General features: G+C 36.0%; 1 protein-coding gene across 5 annotated transcripts in view; it reads left to right on the top strand.

Moving 5' to 3' along the window:
* F8 (coagulation factor VIII) overlaps nt 1-15,760 on the top strand; it is a 187,104-nt gene that overhangs the window by 88,249 nt on the left and 83,095 nt on the right. For all 5 annotated transcript variants that reach the window (XM_078363719.1, XM_054251006.2, XM_078363717.1 and 2 more), the window contains 2 exons: nt 4,971-5,180; nt 12,155-15,110. In XM_078363719.1, the coding sequence (XP_078219845.1) occupies nt 4,971-5,180; nt 12,155-15,110 (3,166 nt within the window). The remainder of the gene's footprint in view (nt 1-4,970; nt 5,181-12,154; nt 15,111-15,760) is intronic.

Raw genomic sequence — 15,760 nt, 5'->3', positions numbered from 1 at the left:
ATGTCCAGATAATGAATGAGTTGTATGTTACCTAAAAATGTTTAATTTGTACACAAATACATGTGATCGTATAATCCATATTTTAAAAATCTGGTCACTATTTTCTCCTTTCAATAATTACTTGGTTTCCCCTTGCTTTTAATTCCCCATCTCTTTCTGTATTATATCTTTTCACCAACCATTCTATGCCCAGGTAACACATTTTAAAACATTTTCTCTATAATTATATAATCATATATAAAAACATACATACATTGTATTAGTCTTCTAGTGCTGCCATAATAAAGTACTGCAGATTGGGTGGCTTAATCATCAGCAGAGATCAGGATGTGGGTAGCATCACTTTCTTCTGAGGCTTCTCTCCTTGTGTTGTAGATGGCTTCTCCTTTATGTATCTTTGTCCTAATCTCCTCTTCTAATAAAGATACAGATAATGTTGGGCTAGGGCCCACCCTAATGACCTTATTTTAACTACCTATTTAAAGACACTATCTCCAAGTATAGTCACATGCTGAGGTACCAGGGTTTAAGACTACAAGTTATAAATTTGGGATGGGGTAACACAAGTCAGCCCATTGCATACGTACACATGCATATATGTTTAAATATACCCACAAATCTGAATGGTCAAAAATATGATACAAAAAATTCCAATTGCACTATCCTACAGGGAAATGCAAAATAGAATAACAACGAGATAGCATTTTATACCCATGAAACTGCCAGAATTATAATTACTAGTGGGCTTGTGGATAAAAGAGTGTTCTCATGCTGTATTAGTGGATAACTAATATAGTCTTTCAAAACAAATATATGCCTTTTGAAATTCTGATTATTAAGATGTTTAAGATGGAATGAACACACATGTCCCTGTGTGTCCCACTGGATGCAACTAAAAATCCTAAACAAAATGTATGGACCACCTACCTGTCTGAGAATCTTGGAAAGTTATAATGTGGGTTATACTCACCTACCAGAATGTGGCATGTGTTTCAATTCTATTCCCCTCATCTCAAAGCTTTAGCCCTTTAGCTTTGGGTTGAGCCTCATATCAAGCCTGAATTTTAGTAATAGCTATCCATTATTCTAAAAATTTTGAGTTTGTTTAGTCCTTTCAGTTGCATTTTTATTTTTTATATAGTTCAGGGTATTGCTTTCCTTCTGAATGATTCAGATCTGACATTTGTGCAAGAGCCTAATGCTTAGTATTTCATTCTTGTGATTAAAACATGAGATATATAGTGACATTAGTAGAGCCAAAAAACATTTTCACTGAAAATGATATAGATATTGGGAGAAAATAAGTATTTTTATCCTCTGGGATTTCTAATATAGCTTCTGGTGGAGATAAGAGTCTGGAATAGAGAAAGAAGAGATTGGAGTTGAGAAAGAGTACAGGGGGAGACACAGGCCAAGAGACACAGGGAAGGATCTTGAGAGGAAGAGTCCAGGGAGAAAGATGCTAAGGCAGAGGGATAAGAAAAGAAGAAAAATAAAAAGACCAGGAGGAGGGAGACCCAAAACGTAAGCCACTCAAATTTCCATTAGCAGTAAAATGGATAATCTATTTTCATACAATGAAATACTGTGCGACAATGAAGATTCACAAAAATAAAGCTATATACAACAATATGAATAAATATCACAAGCAAAATTTTTAGTAAAAAGGTAAATCTCAAAAGAATACATACAGTATTATATTATTTACATAAAGTTCAAAAATGGACAAAATTAAGTTATATTGTTTAGGAATACACAGGAAGAAAAGTATAAAGGCTAGTAAGGACACGATTATCATAAAAGACAAGATAGAAGAAGATTTGAGAATGAACACATGTATTTTGTGGGGATACCAGCAGCATTGTATTTCATGACCTAGGTGTTTGTTTTATGATTTTGTGTTTTAAAAAATTGTAGGATTTAGGATTTATTTTATAGATGGATCCTACAAATGATACGGAAATTGCAGTAGGAATGAAGAGGAAGGGACATGTACAGGATTTGTTTAGAGGACAGCATGCAGAAGATTTGGTAAATAATTAGCTATATTTGGTAAAGGACCAAGAGGATTCAAGGATGATCACCAAATTTTGGATGTGGGTAATTAGGAGGAGAGACAGACAAAATGGAAGAAAGTGTATTTAAAGAAATGATAGCAGAAAACTTTCCAAATCTGGGGCAAGATGTAAATATCCACATACAAAAAGCTCAAAGATCTCTAGTCAGGTTAGATTCAAACAAGAGTATACCAAGACACATTACAATCAAACTATCAAATATCAAAGACAAAATGAGAATCCTGAAAGAAAAACAAAAAAGAAGAAGCAAATCACATATAAGGAAATTCCAGTAAGGCTAGCAGCAGATTTCTCAACAGAAACTTCACAGGTCAGACAATTGCAGTTAGACAAGAGGAATAAATTAAACACATCTATTGTACACTGTGGTGACTATAGTTAGTAACAATCTACTGTATACTAGAAACTTGCTATGAGAGTAGATTTCAAGTGTTTTCACCAGAAAAATAAGTATGTGAAGTAATGCATACGTTAATAGCTTCATTTATCCATTCCAATATATTATACATATATAAACATTGTGATGTACATCATAGATTCTGTTTTTCCCTTTCAATTAAAATATAAATTTAAAAAGAATGGATAGAGAAGAATTAGCCATTCTAGTGATTAAGCCTGAGGAAGGCTTACATTGCAGTGATTTCAGGTAACTGTTGTGCAAGCTAATGAATAAATTAAAAGGTGCGGTGGCTCACGCCTGTAATCCCAGCACTTTCAGAGGCTGCGGTGGGTGGATCACAAGGTCAGCAGATCAAGACCATCCTGGCTAACATGGTGAAACCCCATCTCTACTAAAAATACAAAAAGTTAGCTAGGCATGATGGCATGCACCTGCAGTCCCAGCTACTTGGGAGGCTGAGGCAGATAAATCACTTGAACCAGGAGGTGGAGGTTGTGCCACTGCACTCGAGCCTGGGCAACAGAGTAGGACTTCATCTCAAAAAAAAAAAAAAATAGAAAGAAAGAAAAAAAACCACCAATGAGATAAACCAGAATGTCTAAAATTAAAAAGATTGCCCATACCAAGTATTGGTAAAGACGTGCAGTAACCAGAACTCTCATACATTTCTGGTTAGGATGGAAATTTGTGCACTTACTTTGGGAGTATCTAAAGCCAAACATATGCATACCCTATTGACTCAGGAAATCAACGTCTAGTATATATGTGTTATGGCCTGAGAGAGGCTTCAGTAAAAACCCAACCTGCCAACACCTTGATCTTGGACTTTTAGTGTTCAAAACTGTGAGAAAACACATTCTTGTTATTTAAGGCACCCAGTCTCTGTGGTATAGTGTTATAGCAGCCCTAGCGGACTAATACTAGCCAAATGTAGTGTGTACATATTTCACAAAAGACATATAATTATTTAATCCATGTGGAGTGTCAAAAGACAAAAATACAACAAATGTACTTTAATATTATAATTGCCTTTTATACATAATTCTAGAATCAGATACAAAACAGCAGCCAGCTGTTGGTTGCCTGCAGTTGATGGAAATTCAGCAACTATAATCGGCTGAGACTGAGCTGTTTGTTATAAAAGCGTATTCCTAAGTTAGGCTTTCAGTTAGTTCATCAACTAAGACAGGTGCGCTTTGTTGTGCAAGGACTCAAGTGCAGAGGTACCCTTAGGGCAAATTCAAATTAATTTAACAGGAGTTTACTTTTATTAGTTATGTGAAATGAAGTAGAATCTGTTTTTGCAAGTGGATAGTCATATTTTCTGTTATCATTTACCAAATAGCTCATTTTTCCCTGTAATGGTTGGAGATGCTGCCTTTATTATATGTTAAGTTTCCACTTACTCTTGTCAGTTTCTGGATTCTATATTCTGTTTGATATATTTATCTATTCTGCATTAAGACTGCATTTTTAATTATAATAGCTTTATAATATCTCTTAAAGCTGTACAGGAAAAAAACTTCAATGATTAATTAGTTATACTAAGCTAATGTCTGAGACTTACACAGTACATAGTAACAGAGTAGACAGGTGTTTATTGAATGGATGGATGAGTAGATGTGTGGAACAGGCTTTCAGAAACAATTCCCTTCATATAGGAAGGTCAGTGTTACTTTTGCTTAGCTCTTTGGTTTGAAATAATTTGAAATATACAGAAAATTACAAGAATAATACAGGGAACTTGCATATACCCTTTGCCCAGATTCACCAATGTTTAACATTTTGCAATTTTGTTTTTCATTTTATTTTCTCTATATACACACTTTTGCTACTTTTTTACTTGAAAATGGGTTGCAGACATCACACCCCTTTACCTTTCAACACTTTAGTACACATTTCCTGTGAATAAAGATATTCTTTTACACAACCAGCCTGACGTTATGAAATGACAGACACTTCAAATTGATAAAATATATTTCTGTAATTTACAGCTGGTATTCCAGTTGTATCAACCAATGCTGTCATTTACAGCATTTATTCCCTGCAGTACAGAGATCTAGTACAAGTAACTACTTGTCCTACTTCTTTCATTTCCTTGAATCTGCACCTTGATCAGATGGTAACTTGAAGCACTCAGGGTTTTTTTTTTCTGGTTGCTCCTCTGTGTAGTGACTATTTTCTCCCTTGCAACTAATAAACAGTTTGAAGGGATATACTTTGAGACCATGCGAACATCCTGTTTCTCATCAAACTGCCTCCCATATAATATCGAAATTAATCTTTATCATGAGGTTTATGACTGTCTCCTCACATTGGGATTGGATCCCAGATGATTATTAGCAATCTGCTTTTTTGAAATATATGATATCTCTTCCTGGGAATAAGATAATGGGCATAACATGCAATAATTCCTAATTGTATCACAGCAATCACAATCCAAAATACTAACTCTGTGATATGACTAACCTCTTTTTCCCATTGTTTTGCAGGCATCAATGGCTATGTTTTCGATAGTTTGCAGTTGTCAGTTTGTTTGCATGAGGTGGCGTACTGGTACATTCTAAGCATTGGAGCACAGACTGACTTCCTTTCTGTCTTCTTCTCTGGATATACCTTCAAACACAAAATGGTCTATGAAGACACACTTACCCTATTCCCATTCTCAGGAGAAACTGTTTTCATGTCAATGGAAAACCCAGGTTAGTTACATATATTATTTTTTTACCAACAGCTGTGAATGCTTCACTAGCCATTCATATGCTGCTTTGTCCACTAGCTCCCATTTGGGCAGATATGAAATGATTCGAGTGATTTTGGCAATTGCAAGGCATTTTGGGGTATTTATTTATTTTTATTATTATACTTAAAGCTCTGGGGTACATGTGCAGATCATGCAGGATAGGCATTTTAATGACAACACCAACTCGAGTATTTAACTTAAAAGTCTTTGCTCTAAAACTGTCTTCACATGCCAAGGGCCAATTTTTACAGTTTTTATGGATACATAATTGTGCATATTTAGGGGGTACATGTGATATTTTCATATAAGTATACAATGCATAATGATCAAATTAACTGGGATATTTATCACCTTAAAAACGTTGAATTACACAATGTATTATTCTTAAGTATAGTCACCCTACTGTCGTATTGAACACTGCAACTTACCCCTTCTATTTAAGAGTAATTTTCTACCTATTACTCAACCTCTCTTCATTCCACCAAATCCCCCATAACCTTCCCAAACTCTGTTAAGCACTATTCTACTCTCTATCTCTGTGAGATCCATTTTTTAAGCTCTCACATGTAAGTGAAAATGTGGTATTTCTCTTTTATATCTGGCTTATTTCACTTAACATAATGATATCCAGGTTCATCCATGTTGCCACAAATGATGGGATTTCATTCTTTTTAATGGCTAAGTAATATTCTATTGTGTATATATACCACACTGTCTTTATTCATTCATCTGTTGATGTATACTTAGGTTGATTATATATCCTAATTATTGTGAATGTTGCTGTAATAAACATTGGTGTGCATCTATCAGTTTGATACATCAATTTCCTGTCTTTGGACATATATCCAGCAGTGGGATTGCTGGATCACCTGATAGTTTTATTTTTCATTTTTTGGGGAACCTCCTTACTCTTTTCCATAGTATCTGTACTGATTTACACTCCCACCAACAGTGTACGAGCGTTCCCCTTTTGTCACATCCTCACCAGCATTCCTTATTTTTTTTTATCTTTTTGATAAAAGCCATTTAACAGGAGTGAAATATCTCATTGTACTTTGGTTTGCATTTCTCTGGTAATTAGTCATGTTGAGCAGTTCTTCACATACTTGTGGGCCATTTGTATGTCTTCTTTTGAGAAATGTCTCTTAAGATCTTTGTCCATTTTTAATAGGATTCTCTTTTTTTTGGTATTGACTTAAGTTTCTTATATATTCTGGTTATTAATACCCTCTCGGTTGTATAGTTTGCAAATACTTCATCGTATTCTATAGATTGTCTCTTCACTTTGTTAATTGTTTCCTTTGCTGTGCAGAAGCTTTATGGCTTGATATAATCCCATTTGTCTATTTTTGCTTTAGTCACTTGTGCTTTTGAAGTCTTATCTGCAAAATCTTTCCCAGACCAATGTCCTGGAGCATTTTCCCAATGTTTTCTTCCAGCAGTTTTATACTTTCAAGTTTTATATTTAAGTCTCTAATTCATTTTGATTTGATTTTTGTATATAGTGAGAGATAGGGATCTAGTTTCATTCTTCTGCATGTGGATATCCAGTTTTCCCACACCATTTATTGAAGAGGCTATTCGTTCACCAGTGCATGTTCTTGAGAATTTTGTCAAAAATGAGTTGGCTATAAATATGTGGATTTATTTCTGAGTTCTCTGTTGTGTTACACTGGCATATGTTTCTGGTTTTATGCCAGTACCATGCTGTTTTAGTTACCACAGCTTTGTGGTATAGTTTGAGGTCAAGTAGTGTCATTCTTCCAGCTTTGTTCTTTTTGCTCAGAACTGCTTTGGCTCTTTGGAATCTTTTGTTATTCCATACAAATTTTAAGATATTTTTTCTATTTTTGTGAGTAATTTCATTGGTATTTGGATAGGTATTACATTAAATCTGGTAGCATTGATATTTTAACAATATTAGTGTTTCCAGCCCATGAACATGGGATAGATACATTTTCAGTTTTTCTATGTTTTCTTCAATTCCCTTTATCAGTATTTTAGTTTTCATTATAGAAACATCTCAGCTCTTTGGTTAAATTTATTCCTAGATATTTAATTTATTTTTATTGTAGCTATTGTAAATGATTTTTTAAGGTCATTAACTCTTGGTATATAGAAATGCTACTGATTTTTACATGTTGGTTTTTTATCCTGCAAGTTTACTGAATTTGTTTATCAGTTTTAATAGTTTTTTGGTGGAGTCTTTAGTTTTTTTCAAAATATCAGATTATGTCATCTATAAACAAGGAGAATTCGACTTTTTCCTTCCAAATTGGAGACCCTTTATTTCTTTCTCTTGCTTACTTGTTCTGGCTTGAACTTCCAGGACTACATTTAATAGAACTGGTGAAAGTGGGTGTCCTTATCTTGTTCCATATCTTAGAGGAAAGGTTTTCAGTTTTCCACATTCAGTATAATATTAGCCATGGTTTGTCATATATGGCCTTTATTGTTTTGAGGTATGCTTTCTATACCCAGTTTGTTGAGAGTTTTATCATGAAGGGGTGTTGAATTTAATTTTTTTGGCATCAATGGAAATGATCATATGTTTTTGTCCTTCATTCTGTTGATACAATGTATCACATTGATTCATTTCCATATTTTGAATATCCTTGCATCCCTTGGATGAATCCCCCTTAATCATGATGAATGATCATTTACTGTGTTGTTGAATGGCGTTTGCTAATATTTTGCTGAGGATTTTTGCATTAATGTTAATCAGAGATACTGGCCTGTAGCTTGTGTGTGTGTGTGTGTGTGTGTGTGTGTGTGTGTGTGTGTGTGTCTGGTTTGATTTCAGGGTAATACTGGCCTTGTGGAATGAGTCTGGAAATATTTACTCCTTTTTGGGGGGGGATAGCTTGTGGATAGTTGGTATTAGTTCTTTTCTTTAAGAAAAATGTTTGGTGGAATTCAGCAATGAAGCCATCAGGTCCTGGGCTTCTCTTTGTTGAGAGACTTTTTATTACTATTTCTATCTCATCACTTGTTATTAATCTATTCAAGTTTTGTCTTTCTCTTTCTTTCTTTCTTTCTTTCCTTCTTTCTCTTTCTTTTCTTTCTTTTTATTTTCTTTCTTTCTTTGTTTCTTTCGATTTTTGAGGCAGAGTTTCATTCTGTCGTCCAGGCTAGAGTGTGGTCGATCTCAGCTTCCTGCAACCTCCGCCTCCCAGGTTCAAGTTATTCTTGTGCCTCAGCTTCCCAAGTAGCTGGGATTACAGGTGTGTGCCACCACACCTGGCTAATTTTTGAATTTTTAGTAGAGACGGGATTTTGCCATGATGGCCAGGCTGGTCTCAAACTCCTGGCCTCGAGTGATCTGCCCGCCTTGGCCTCCCAAAGGGCTGGGATTACAGGCATGAGCCACTGTGCCTGGCCCAAGGTTTATATTTCTTATGTTCAATCTTTTTAACTGTTATTTTAGTTTCAATTTCTGTCTTACCTTTTCCTTTTCTTAGTCTGACTAGAGGTTTCTCAATTTTGTTTATCTTTTCTAAAAACCAACTTTTCATTTCATTGATCTTTTTAACTGTTATTTTAGTTTCAATTTCTGCTCTCATTTTTATTATTTCTTTCCTTCTACTAGCTATGAATTTGGTTTGATCTTGTTTTTCTAGTTCTTTAAAATGCATCATTATGTTGTTTATTTGAGGACTTTCTACTTTTTTGATGTAGGTGTTTATTGTTACAAATTTTCCTTTAGTTCTGCTTCATAGGTTTTGGTATGCTGTATTTCCATTTTCATTTGTTTAAAAAAATTTAAATTTTCTTCCTAATTTCTTCATTGACCCAGTGGTCATTCAGAAGCATGTTATTTAATTTCCATGTATTCATATAGTTTCCAAAATTCCTCTCGTTATTGATTTCCAGTTTTATCCCATTGAGATCAGTAAAGATACTGGATATGATTTCATTTTGGGGGAATATTTTTAATTGTTTTGTGGTCTACTACATGATCTGTTGAGAATGTTCCATATGCTGAGGAGAAAAAAAAAGTGTATTGTGTGGTTGTTGGATGAAATATTTTGTAAATGTCTATTAGGTCCATTTGGTCTGTAGTGCATATTAAGTGTGATATTTCTTTGTTGATTTTCTATCTAGTAATCTCTCTAGTGCCGGAAGTGGGGTATTGAAATGCCTAATTATTGTAATGGAGTCTATGTCTCGTTTTAGCTCTAATAAGAATTGCTTTATATGTGTCAGTGCTCCAGTGTTAGGTACATATACATTTAGAATTATTACATCCTTTTGCTGAATTGACCCTTTTATCATTATGTAGTGACCTTCTTTGTCTGTTTTTCCTGTTTCTGAATTGCAGTCTATTTTAGCTGATATACCTACTCCTGCTTTTTTGTTTCTATTTGCATGGAATATCTTTTTCCATGCCTTCATTTTCAGTCTGTGTTTCTTTCTAAGGTAAAGTGAGTTTCTTGCAGGCAGCATATGGTTGATTCTTGTTTTCATTCAAGAATTTAGTTCATTTATGCTCAGTGTTACTGTTGTTAAGTAAGCAGTTACTACTGCCACTTGGTTATTTGATTTGTGGTTATTTTGTTAGTCCTCTCTTCTTCCTTTCCTGTTTGCCTTTGTATAAAAGTGATTTTCTCTGGTAGTATGTTTTAATCTCTTATTTTTGTGTGTGTGTATCTATTAGAGGTTTCTGCTTGGTAGTTATCACGAGGCTTGTAACATTTTATAACCAACTATTTTAAACTTATGACAACTCTGATTGCAATTCAAAGAAAAAAAGCAAAGAGAAAACTAAAAACTTTCTTTTGAAGTCCATCCCCTGCCTCTTTTTGACTTTTTGTTGTTTCAATTTATGCCTTTTTACATTATCTATCTCTTAACAAATTTTTGTGTAATAGTTACTGTTATTTTTATTCGGCTTTTCATTTACTGTTCATACTGAAGATAAGAGTATTTTACATACTGCATATTCTGCATTTGTCTGTGTATTTACTATTTCCAGTGAGTTTTGTGCCTGTAGATCATTTCCTCTTGCTCTTTACCATCCTTTTGTTTCAGATTAAAGAACTCTCCTTACCATTTCTTAAAAGATAGGTCCAGTTTTGACAAATTCCTTAGCTTTTATTTGTCTGGAAAAGTCTTTATTTCTCCTTAATGTTTGAAGAATTACTTTTCTGGACATAATATTCTAGTTTGGGAGTCTTTTCCCTTCAGCATTTTGAATAGGTCATTCAGTTTACCCCCTGGCCTATAAAGTTTCTCTTCTTATGTTTGTTGCTTCTTTTCCCTTGCTGCCTTTAAACACGTTTTTTGACCTTTAAGATTTCATTATTATATGCCTTGAGGTAGTCTTTTTTGGGTTGAATCTTCTTGGTGTTCTTTGAACTTCTTGTGCCTGGATATTCATATCTTTCTCTAGGTTTGGAAAATTCTGTCATTCTTTCTCTTTTTTTCTTTCCAACTTTATTTTAGTTTCAGGGGGTACATATGCAGGTTTGATACACGGGTAAATTGCATTTTGTGGGGTTTTGGTGTACAGATTATTTTGTCACCCAGTTAATAAGCATAGTACCCAATAGGTAGTTTTTTCATCCTCACCCCTCAACCCTCAAGTAGGCCCCAGTGTCTATTATTCTCTTCTTTGTGTCCATGTGTACTCAATGTTTAGCACTCACTTATAAGTGAGATCATGCAGTATTTGGTTTTCTGTTCCTGCATTAATTCACTTAGGATAATGGTCTCCAACTCCATCCATGTTTTGTAAAGGACATGATCTTATTTTTTGTGTCTGTGTAATATTCCATGGTATATATATGTAATTCACCATTGATGGGAATTTAGGTTGAATCCATGTCTTTGCTAGTAGGATGAATAGTGCTGTAATGAATATATACATGCATGTGTCTTTATGGTAGAATGATTTGTATTCCTCTGGGCATATAACCAGTAATGAGATTGCTCGATCAAATGGTAGTTCTCTTTTAAGTTATACAAGAAATCTCCACACTGTTTCCCACAGTGGCTGAATTAATTTATATTTCTACCAGCAGTGTATAAGTGTTTTCTTTTCTCCAAAATCTCACCAACATCTGTTATTTTTTGATGTTGTAATATCAGCCATTCTGACTGCTGTGAGATGATACCTAATTGTAGTTTTCATTTGCATTTCTCAAATGATTAGTAATGTTGAGCCACGTGCATATCTTCTTTGAGAAGTGTCGGTTCATGTCTTATGCTGCTTATCCTCTCTGCTAGCAAACCTTGATCAGAACATATTTGTACCTTGTTTAAGGACAAGAGAAAACATGCAATCTATGTCCTGAATGGTTTTGCCTAGATTTTCTTCTAGGGTTTTTATGGTGTTAGGTCTTATGTTTAAGTCTTTAATCTATCTGGAGTTAATTTTAGTGTAAGGAGTCAGGAAGGGGTCCACTTTCTGCTTTCTGCACATAGCTAGCAATATCACAGTCCTTTCTTTTTTTTTTTTCTTTTTTTTTTGAGATGGAGTTTTGCTCTTGTTACCCAGGCTGGAGTGCAATGGCATGATCTTAGCTCACCGCAACCTCCGCCTCCCGGGTTCAGGCAATTCTCCTGCCTCAGCCTCCCGAGTAGCTGGGATTACAGGCACGCGCCACCATGCCCAGCTAATTTTTTGTGTTTTTAGTAGAGACAGGGTTTCACCATGTTGACCAGGATGGTCTCAGTCTCTAGACTTCGTGATCCACCCGCCTCAGCCTCCCCACAGTCCTTTCTTATGGTCACAAACAGGCATAGCACAACAGCAGCAATGCAAAACCACTTTTATATTACATATGCCAGGGGTTTAACCCAGTGACCTGTGATATAATAATACTGACTAGTATTTTTTCATGTATCTGGGAACGGGAGAGACTCTCTAACAGAACTTTCTTAGGATTTTTATTATGAGTAACCCAGAGTCTTATTCTTCCTCATATCTAGGCTTATGGATTCTGGGGTGCCACAACTCAGACTTTCGGAACAGAGGCATGACCGCCTTACTGAAGGTTTCTAGTTGTGACAAGAACACTGGTGATTATTATGAAGACACTTATGAAGATATTTCAACATACTTGCTGAGTGAAAACAATGGCATTGAACCAAGAAGCTTCTCCCAGAATTCAAGACACCCTAGCACTAGGCAAAATCAATTTAATGCCACCACAATTACAGAAAATGACATAGAGAAGACTGACCCTTGGTTTGGACACAGAACGCATATGCCTAAAGTACAAAATGTCTCCTCTAGTGATTTGCTGATGCTTTTGCAACAGAGTCCTACTCCACATGGGCTATCCTTACCTGATCTCCAAGAAGCCAAATATGAGACTTTTTCTGATGATCCATCACCTGGAGCAATAGACAGTAATGACAGCCCATCTGAAATGACACACCTCAGGCCACAGCTCCATCACAGTGGGGATATGGTATTTACCCCAGAGCCAGGCCTCCAATTAAGATTAAATGAGAAACTGGGGACAACTATGGCAACAGAGCTGAAGAAACTTAATTTTAAAATTTCTAATTCATCAAATAATCTGACTTCAACAATTCCATCAGACAATGTGGCAGTAGGTACTGGTAATACAAGTTCCTTAGGATCCCAAAATATGCCAGCTCATTCTCATAGTCAATTAGACACCACTCTATTTGGCAAAAAGTCATCTCCCATTATTGAGTCTGGTGTACCTCTGAGCTTGAGTGAAGAAAATAATGATTCAAAGTTGTTAGAATCAGGTTTAATGGATAGCCAAGAAAGCTCATTTGGAAAAAATGTATCATCAACAGAGACTGGTAGGTTATTAAAAGAAAAAACAGCTCAACAAGTTAGTATCTCTTTGTTAAAGAAAAAAGAATCTTCCAATAATTTAGCAACTAATAGAAAGACTCACACTGATGGCCCAACATTATTAATTGAGAATAGTACATTAGTCTGGCAAAATATATTAGAAAGTGATACTGAGTTTCAAAAAGTGACACCTTTGATTCATGACAGAATGCTTACAGACAAAAATACTACAGCTCTGAGGGTAAATCATATGTCAAATAAAACTACTTCATCAAAAAACATGGAAATAGTCCACCAAAAAAAAGAGGGCCCTATGCCACCAGATGCAGAAAATCCAAATATGTCATTCTTTAAAATGCTATTCTTGTCAGAATCAGCAAATTGGATACAAAGGAGTCATGGAAATAACTCCCTGAACTCTGGGCAAGGCCCTAGTGCAAAGCAATTAGTATCCTTAGGACCAGAAAAATCTGTGGAAGGTCAGAACTTTTTGTCTGAGGAAAATCAAGTGGTAGTAGGAAAGGACGAATTTACAAAGGACTCAGGACTCAAAGAGATGATTTTTCCAAGCAGCAGAAACCTGTTTCTTACTAACTTGGATAATTTACATGAAAATAGTACACACAATCAAGAAAAAAATATTCAGGAAGAAATAGAAAGGAAGGAAACGTTAATCCAAGAGGATGTAGTTTTGCCTCAGATACATACAGTGACTGGCACTAAGAATTTCATGAAGAACCTTTTCTTACTGAGCACTAGACAACACGTAGAAAGTGCATATGAGGGGGCATTAAATGATTCAACACATAGAACAAAGAAAGGAGAGGAAGAAAACTTGGAAGGCTTGGGAAATCAAACCAAGCAAATGGTAGAGAAATCTCCACACACCACAAAGCTATCTTCTAATCCAAGCCAGCAGAATGTTGTCACTCAACGTAGTAAGAGAGCTTTGAAACAATTCAGACTCCCAGTAGAAGAAACAGAGCTTGAAAAGAGGCTAATTGTGGATGACACCTCAACCCGATGGTCTGAAAACATGAAACATTTCACCCCGAGCACACTCACAAAGATAGATGTCAATGAAAAGGACAAAGGGGCCGTTACTCAGTCTCCCTTATCAGATTGTCTTACGAGGAATCATAGCATCACTCAAGCAAAAGTATCTTTATTGCCATCTATTAGTCCTATAGATCTGACCAGGGTCCCATTCCAAAACAACTCTTCTCATCTTCTAGCACTATCTTATAGAAAGAAAAATTCTGGGGTCCAAGAAAGCAGTCGTATCTTACAAGGAGCCAAAGAAAATAACCTTTCTTTAGCCATTCTAACCTTGGAGATGATTGGTGATCAAAGAGAGGTTGGCTCCGTGGGGACAAGTGCCACAAATTCAGTCATGTACGAGAAACTTGAGAACACTATTCTCTTGAAACCAGGCTTGCCCAAAACATCTGGCAAAGTTGAATTGTTTCCAAAAGTTCACATTTATCAGAAAGACTTTTTGCCTGCAGAAACTACTAATAGGTCTCCTGGCCATCTAGATCTCATGGAAGGAAGCCTTCTTCAGGAAACAGAAGGAGCTAATAAGTGGAATGAAGCAAACAGACCAGGAAAAATTCCCTTTCTCAGAGGAGTAACAGAAAGCTCTGCAAAGACTCCCTCCAAGTTATTGGGTTCTCTTGCTTGGGATAACTACTATGGTACTCAAATATCAAAAGAAGAGTGGAAATCCCAAGAGAAGTCGCCAGAAAACACTGCTTTTAAGATAAAGGATACCATTTTGTCCCTGAACCCTTGTGAAAGCAATCATGCAATACCAGCAATAAATGAGGGACAAAATAAGCCCCAAATAGAAGTCACCTGGGCAAAGCAAAGTGAGACTGAAAGGCTGTGTTCTCAACACCCGCCAGTGTTGAAACGCCATCAAGAGGAAATTGACTATGATGATACCATCTCAACTGAAATGAAGAAGGAAGATTTTGACATTTATGGTGAGGATGAAAATCAGAGCCCCCGCAACTTTCAAAAGAAAACACGACACTATTTTATTGCTGCAGTGGAGCGGCTCTGGGATTATGGTTTGAGTAGCTCCCTGCATGTTCTAAGAAACAGGTATGAATTCATTGGTTACTCCTTTGCTCTGCTCTTGTGACATTTCACTTTACCAGATGATGACACAACAATGAGAGAGGATGAAAAATCAAGGTGGCTTGAAATTTGTACTCTGGTGAGATAGAGAGAAGAGAGGTTTACAAGAGGATAGAGGAATCAAGGTCAAGAAGAAGCGGTGGGGAGCAGGAAGAAAGTCAGCCTCACCTATCAACCTTGTGAGCTGGAGGGAAAACCTTAGTCTCATCAGAGAACTTTAAGAGAGGCAGCAGGAAGAAGTGAGTTCATGGTAAAGAGGTTGAGGATTTGGGGAGGACTGGTTTTCATGATACTGTGGATCCAGAGGCAAAGCAGGAGAATTTTATGTTTAGGGGAGTAGAGGGAAGTTGAGCAGTCAAGTAGCACATTGGAGTGCCACATAGTAGGAGCTTATATTCTATTGGAAAGAGCGAGAGATGAGTTAGTACAAAACTAAATAAGGCAATCTCGATGGTATGATTCAGAAGATAGAATAGAATAATATGGTAGAGACAATAGTATGATAGAGTAATATGGTAGAGTGTTAACATCAGCTGTGGTGGTCAGAGAAATAATCTTTGAGGACTTGAGACCCAAATGATGCTAAGAGGCCAGCTGATGGAGCTCTGAGAGAA

Source organism: Callithrix jacchus, chromosome X (assembly GCF_049354715.1).
Source record: "Callithrix jacchus isolate 240 chromosome X, calJac240_pri, whole genome shotgun sequence".
NCBI lineage: Eukaryota > Metazoa > Chordata > Mammalia > Primates > Cebidae > Callithrix > Callithrix jacchus.
This window is presented reverse-complemented; position numbering and strand designations above follow the sequence as displayed.